Below are 6,439 nucleotides of genomic sequence, written 5' to 3'. Positions count from 1 at the left end.
TCGTTGTACTGTTGATATTTGGCTCTGTTGACGAATGAGTTTGCCGACCACTGGGCTAGGACAACAGGTCCTCCTTAGTCAACCATCACTCTGTTAAGTAAAGGGACTACTCAGCAGAGCCACCTCTCCTTGGCTAAACCAGCTGCTGGAATGCCATCTCCCATCTGACTTTTATTACAACAGGGAGACAGAGCTGAGGGCTCGTGGGCATCACTCAAGCTTTCTCTCCCACAGGCACCGGCACCTGCCCTTGTCACTGAGCATCCTTCATGCAGCCGTACTGTTGATATTTGGCTCTGTTGACGAATGAGTTTTCCGACCACTGGGCTAGGGCAACAGGTCCTCCTTAGTCAACCATCACTCTGTTAAGTAAAGGGACTACTTGGCAGAGCCACATCTCCTTGGCTAAACCAGCTGCTGGAATGCCATCGCCCATCTGACTTTTATTACAAAGGGAGACAGAGCTGAGGGCTCGAGGGCATCAGTCAAGCTTTCTCTCCCACAGGCCCCGGCACCTGCCCTTGTCACTGAGCATCCTTCATGCAGCCCCACCTCCCACCAGGAGGGAAGCAGCTGCCCTGTCACTGGTCCTGAAACACAGTGACCACAGAACACCTCCCGGGGGCCAGGGACATGCGTTACCCTAATCTCAACAAATACAAATTTCCCATCAAAAGACATCATCACAGGCCAGGCCGGCGTGGCTCAGTGGTTGAGTGTCGATCTATGAACAGGAGGTCACAGTTCGATTCCCGATCAGGGCACATGCCCGGGTTTCGGGCTCGATCCCCAGTAGGGAGGCGTGTGCAGGAGGCAGCTGATCAATGATTCTCTCTTATCTTTGATATTTCTATCTCTCTCTTCCTCTCTCCTCCTCTCTGAAATCAATAAAAATATATATTAAAAAAATGCTGCCGAAACCGGTTTGGCTCAGTGGATAGAGCGTCGGCCTGCAGACTGAAAGGTCCCAGGTTCGATTCCGGTCAAGGGCGTGTACCTGGGTTGCGGGCACATCCCCAGTGGGAGATGTGCAGGAGGCAGCTGATCGATGTTTCTCTCTCATCAATGTTTCTGACTCTCTGTCTCTCTCCCTTCCTCTCTGTAAAAAATCAATAAAATATATTTTTTAAAAAATGCATCACCACATCCTGAAAATGTCAGGAGTCTCACAAATGCATGTCCTGTCCACCTCGTGTGAACACGTCAAAAAACCTTCAAGATGCCCTGCGGCTATACGTGCATAACCCATGGACACAGACTATAGTGTAGTGAAGGCCTGGGGTGGGGAGGGCACTAGAAGGGGTCAGTGGGGAAGTAAAGGGGACATATGTAAAACTTTCAACAATGAAGATTTTTAAAAAGTAAGGAACTCCATAGGGGGAAATGCCCTGCTGCTAAATTCCCTGTTTCTGGTCAAAGTGACAAGGAACAGAGTCTCGACCACGAATCGCCCCGGCTTTATCTTATGGACAAATCACTCACTTGGGAATGGTTGCTCGACGTCTCGATTTTCTCCTGCGACTTGTCTCTGGCGAGTCTGGCGGCTTCTTTCACCTCCTGGAACTTCTCTGCGAACTGAACATGAAGAGCAGTTACGAAGGATTTCATGGCTGACAATCCTCACGCAGCTTAATTAGCTTGCGTCCGTGTTAGGCCAATCGATTCGGTACCGATCCTGAAGAAGGATTTTACTTGAGATAGAAAAGAAATGGACATAAGGAACTCTTCTTCCAATAAACACCATTGGCCAAAGTCTGATCCGGGTCAATTCTGCAGCTACTGAAGCTAGTGTGATGATGAAGGATGGAAACAGACACCCCTGGTTAACGGTAACTCATGCAAAGGCAAGAAAAGAAGCTTAGTTTTACCACAGAAGGAATCGGAAGAAAACAACATCATGTCTAAGGAAAGATCCAAGAACTCTTACAAATCAATGCAATGCAATAAAAAAAAAAATCCAAAAAGTTAGGGAGGAGACACTGTTCTAGATTTTAATAGCGTAAGATATGAAATACCAAAATGCCAAATAGCAAAATGCAACACATACTCTATGACTGAACCCTGTTTTGAATGGACTACCTATAAGCAACAGGGGAAATGTGACCGTGGACTGGACAAGACGACAAAGAAGAATCACTATTAATTTTATTACAAGTGTTGCCCTGCCTGGCTAGTGTGGCTCAGTGGTCGAGCATCGACCCGGGAATCAAGAGGTCACCGGTTTGATTCTCTGTCAGGGCACATTGATCCCCAGTAGGGGGCGTGCAGGAGGCAGTGGATTGATGATGTTTCTCTCTCATCGATGTTTCTCTCTCTCTATCCCTCTTCCTTTCTCTCTAAAAATCAATACAAATATTACCCCCCAAAAAAAGTGTTTCCCTGGTCAGTTTTCTAAGTGGTTAGAGCAGGGGTAATCAAACTACGGCCCGTGGGCCACATGCAAATACAAATATTGTATTTGTTCCCGTTTTGTTTTTTTACTTCAAAATAAGATATGTGCAGTGTGCATAGGAATTTGTTCATAGTTTTTTTTTAAACTATAGTCCGGCCCTCCAATGGTCTGAGGGACAGTGAACTGGCCCCCTGTTTAAAAAGTTTGAGGACCCCTGGGTTAGAGCATCAGCCCACAGACCAAAGGGTCACAGGTTCGATTCCCAGTCAAGGGCACATACCTTGGTTGTAGGTTCCCCAACCCTGGTAGGGACGTATGTGGGAGGCAACCAATTGCTGTGTCTCTCTCACATCAATGTTTCTCTCACTCTCTGCCTATTCCCTCCCTCCTGCTCCCTCTAGAAATCAGTGGAAGAAATATCCTCGGGTGAAGATTTTTTTAAAAAAAGTGATGCCGAAACCGGTTTGCAGTGGATAGTAGAGCGTCGGCCTGGGGACTCAAAGGTCCCAGGTTCGATTCCGGTCAAGGGCATGTACCTGGGTTGCGGGCACATCCCCAGTAGGAGGTGTGCAGGAGGCAGCTGATCGATGTTTCTCTCTCATCGATGTTCCTAACTCTCTATCTCTCTCCCTTCCTCTCTGTAAAAAATCAATAAAAATAAATTTAAAAAAGACATTAAAAAAAGTGCTAATGGTATTATGTCGAAAAATGTCATTTTTTAAGAAATAAATTCTGAAATTTTTAGGCGTAAAATGCTTTCTTTGATGTCTGTAATTTAACGTACTTCAGCTACAATAAAACATAAAGAAATGTGGCAAACGTTAACAACAAGGCGATGTGTACGCGGGTGTTTATTATACCATACCTCTCTCGAAGTTTAAAAAAATGTTTTAATATTTTCATAATAAAAAAAATCCTTAAAAATCCCAGAACAATCACACCAATCATGACCTACAGTGACTGACAAGGCAACTGGTTTTAATTAGCAAGGACACTGTGCGAGCACAGAACATTCGGTGACAGGCAGTGCCGGCGTGACAAAACACGAGAGCAGAATGTGGTTGCTGAGAAACAAAAAAGCGAGCCAGTCACAAGGCCACCGACAACGCGTGGCTTTTGCTAAAAACTCACGAACCTCTGAGCACAGGCTACCCTCTGAGCGCGTTCACACGGCCGACGACGGTGGTCTGCTCGGGGAGCCCTCGCCAGATGGCGGACGCTGGTGAACCTAGCACCCTGGTCGAAGCAGAAAGGCCAGCCTTGCTGTTCTGGCCCCTGTGGCCCCTGCAGGCCCATCAGTAAAGCCATAGCCTCCTGGCCAGTGTGGCTCAGTGGTTGAGCGTCAACCCATGAACCAGGAGGTCACGGTCCGATGCCTGGGTTGTAGGTTCGATCCCCAGTAGGGGCTGTGCAGGAGGCAGCTAATCAATGATTTTCTCTCATCATGGACGTTTCTAGCCCTCTCTCCCTCTCTCTGAAATCAGTGAAAACATATTTTTAAAAATTAAATTTAAAAAAAACCACACACAACACAAAGCCACAGCCATGGGGCTTCATATCCCAAAGGTGACATCTTTTGATGACATAATAATGTCAAGTTTTTCAATATAAAAGGAAAAAGAGTAAATCAGAAGGAAAACCGGTGCCTGGGGGAAATAGCTAGGCTAGTACAACAGCAAAGGGGCCATTATCTTCAGTAAAGAAAGAGTTTGTGCAAATTAAAAAATAATATGTTTTTATTAATTTCAGAGAGGAAGGGAAAAGGACATAGAGAAACATCGATGAGAGAGACACATCCATCAGCTGCCTCCTGCACGCCCCCGACTGGGGATCGAGCCTGCAACCCAGGCATGTGCCCAGAATGGAATCGAACTGGGGACCTCTTGGCCCCTGTGTCCATGCTCAAGCATGGAGCCACACCAGTTGGGCTGTGCACATTTTTTTAATGAGAGAAAGTTTATTTAGGGAGTCACAGAGGTAGCGGAAGTGAGCCAGCCTGGCTGTGTAGGCTCAGGAAGCAAGTCGCAGAAGCAGAAGGAGGGCCCTTGGAGCGGAGGGGAGAGAAAAGTAACGCTCCTGGGGGAAGGCGAGGGGGACGGAAAGGCGAGGGGTGCTCCCAAGGGGGAGAGCACCGAGTTTGTGCAAACTGAAAAGGCAATTATGCAAACCCCAACAGAGAAATGTCAAGACCCACAAATAAAAAACCACAATAAGTCAGCAACCTACAGAAAAGGGGCTCCGCCTCACTGAAGAAGCCAATCGGAATAACGAGGTCCCATGCTCTGCCTGCTCAGGCACCGAACACTCACACACCATCACAACGCCCGGAGCTGGCAGGACACTCCCGGGAGCTCGGGGTATTGGTGCAGCCCCTCGAGAAGCAATTTGGAGAAATGTATCACAAGCGAAAAAAATATTCATGCCCACTGGCTCCGTGATAACACTTCTGGGAAACGGTTCTATGAAAACAATTGAGAATATGAAAAAAAAAAGGCCTTCGATAGATTAAGATCCCAGATTCATTTGTAATAATGAGCACTGGAAGCAATCCAGACGCCCTGGGAGCACGCTCCCCCCCAGCTCCCACTGAGAGAGGAGAAGCACTTGTTAACCAGAGAGGAGCCAGATGGCTCTCCTTTGCTGAAACATCCCTCCTTCCAAGCCTTCAGGTTTATAATAGCCCCCGCCCCCCTTATAAAAAAGCACACGTGCTTATACATTTAGAACGCAACGTTGAAAAAAAATTTTTTAAACCTATACTCCCACCACCCAGAGATAAACACTAACCACATATCTTTCTGCTATTTTTCTATCTGTATGTATACATCTGTTACACATATTTTCATATGTATATTTTTTATTAATATCAGAGAGGAAGGGAGAGGGAGAGAAGGATAGGAACATCAGTGATGAGAGAGAATCATGGATCGGCTGCCTCCTGCACGCCCCACACTGGGGATCGAGTCTGCAACCCGGGCATGTGCCCTGAGTGGGAAATGAACCGTGACCTCCTGGTTCATAGGTCGACCTTCAGCCACTGAGCCACACCGGCCGGGCCCACATATCTCTTTTCTAAAATGAAGTTATATTGTATCTCACTTTATACTATTTTCGAAATTACTAAGATGACATTAATATCTCTATGTAATTACAGGATCTTCTATTAGATCGTCTGAATTGCTGTACAATATTACCCCAAAGGACATACTGGCGTTTATCTAACTAATTTCCTACTGCTGGACATTTAGGTTGGTTTGGTTTTTGTTTGTTTGTTTTTACTGTTATAAATGATGCTGCAAGGAAAATCCTTATAGCTAAATCTCTGTACTCGGTTACAATTATTTCCTGAAAATAGATTCCAGTAAATAAAACCCATTAATCAAAGGCTAGTCAAACCACAATGGTGTCTGAAAGGTATGCCCAATTCTCGTCTTTTACTTATTAGGACCATTCTCTGCAGTGGTAATGTAATAACTTTCATCAGAATGGAAGTATCATCACCATCACAGAAAACTAAAGACACTGATTTCATTTTATTTCTGGCTTTTCTGGCTTTTCTGGCCTTGGCAATTGAAGACACTGCCTAGCTGCTTAGTCAAAGGCCATTTCTTTTTTTCCTTTAGCTTAACAGAATCTCAAATTTGTCCGGAGCAGGAAATTTCCTAGGTGATAAAGAATGAGAACTGGCCCTAGCCGGCTTGTCCCAGTGGATAGAGCATTGGCCTGCGGACTGAAGGGTCCCAGGTTCGATTCTGGTCAAGGGCACATGCCTGGGTTGTGGGCTCCATCCTCAGTAGGGGGTGTGCAGGAGGCAGCCAATCAATGATTCTCTCTCATCATTGATGTTTATATCTCTCTCTCCCTCTCCCTTCCTTCCTGAAATCAATAAAAATATATTTAAAAAAATGAGAACTGGTCTAAGCCAATCATGGCACCCAATTCTGTACACCTCCCCCCCTCCCCGCCCCTTTTTCTGGGGGAGTGGAAGGATGGCCTAGGGACCCAAGACTGACAATGGACCCAAGGGAGTCTGCCCAGGGCGTTTAC

The 6,439-nt window shown here is 46.2% G+C and overlaps 1 protein-coding gene across 1 annotated transcript in view; it reads right to left on the bottom strand.

Annotated features, from left to right (window-relative positions):
• The window catches only part of HOMER2 (homer scaffolding protein 2), a 129,991-nt gene that overhangs the window by 11,916 nt on the left and 111,636 nt on the right, over positions 1 to 6,439 (bottom strand). The window contains exon 5 of the mRNA XM_014549585.1: positions 1,483 to 1,575. Within this exon, the coding sequence (XP_014405071.1) occupies positions 1,483 to 1,575 (93 nt within the window). The remainder of the gene's footprint in view (positions 1 to 1,482; positions 1,576 to 6,439) is intronic.

This window comes from Myotis brandtii, unplaced genomic scaffold (assembly GCF_000412655.1).
Source record: "Myotis brandtii unplaced genomic scaffold, ASM41265v1 scaffold561, whole genome shotgun sequence".
Lineage (NCBI taxonomy): Eukaryota > Metazoa > Chordata > Mammalia > Chiroptera > Vespertilionidae > Myotis > Myotis brandtii.
The sequence above is the reverse complement of the archived record's forward strand: the minus strand, read 5'-3'. Positions and strand labels throughout refer to the sequence as shown.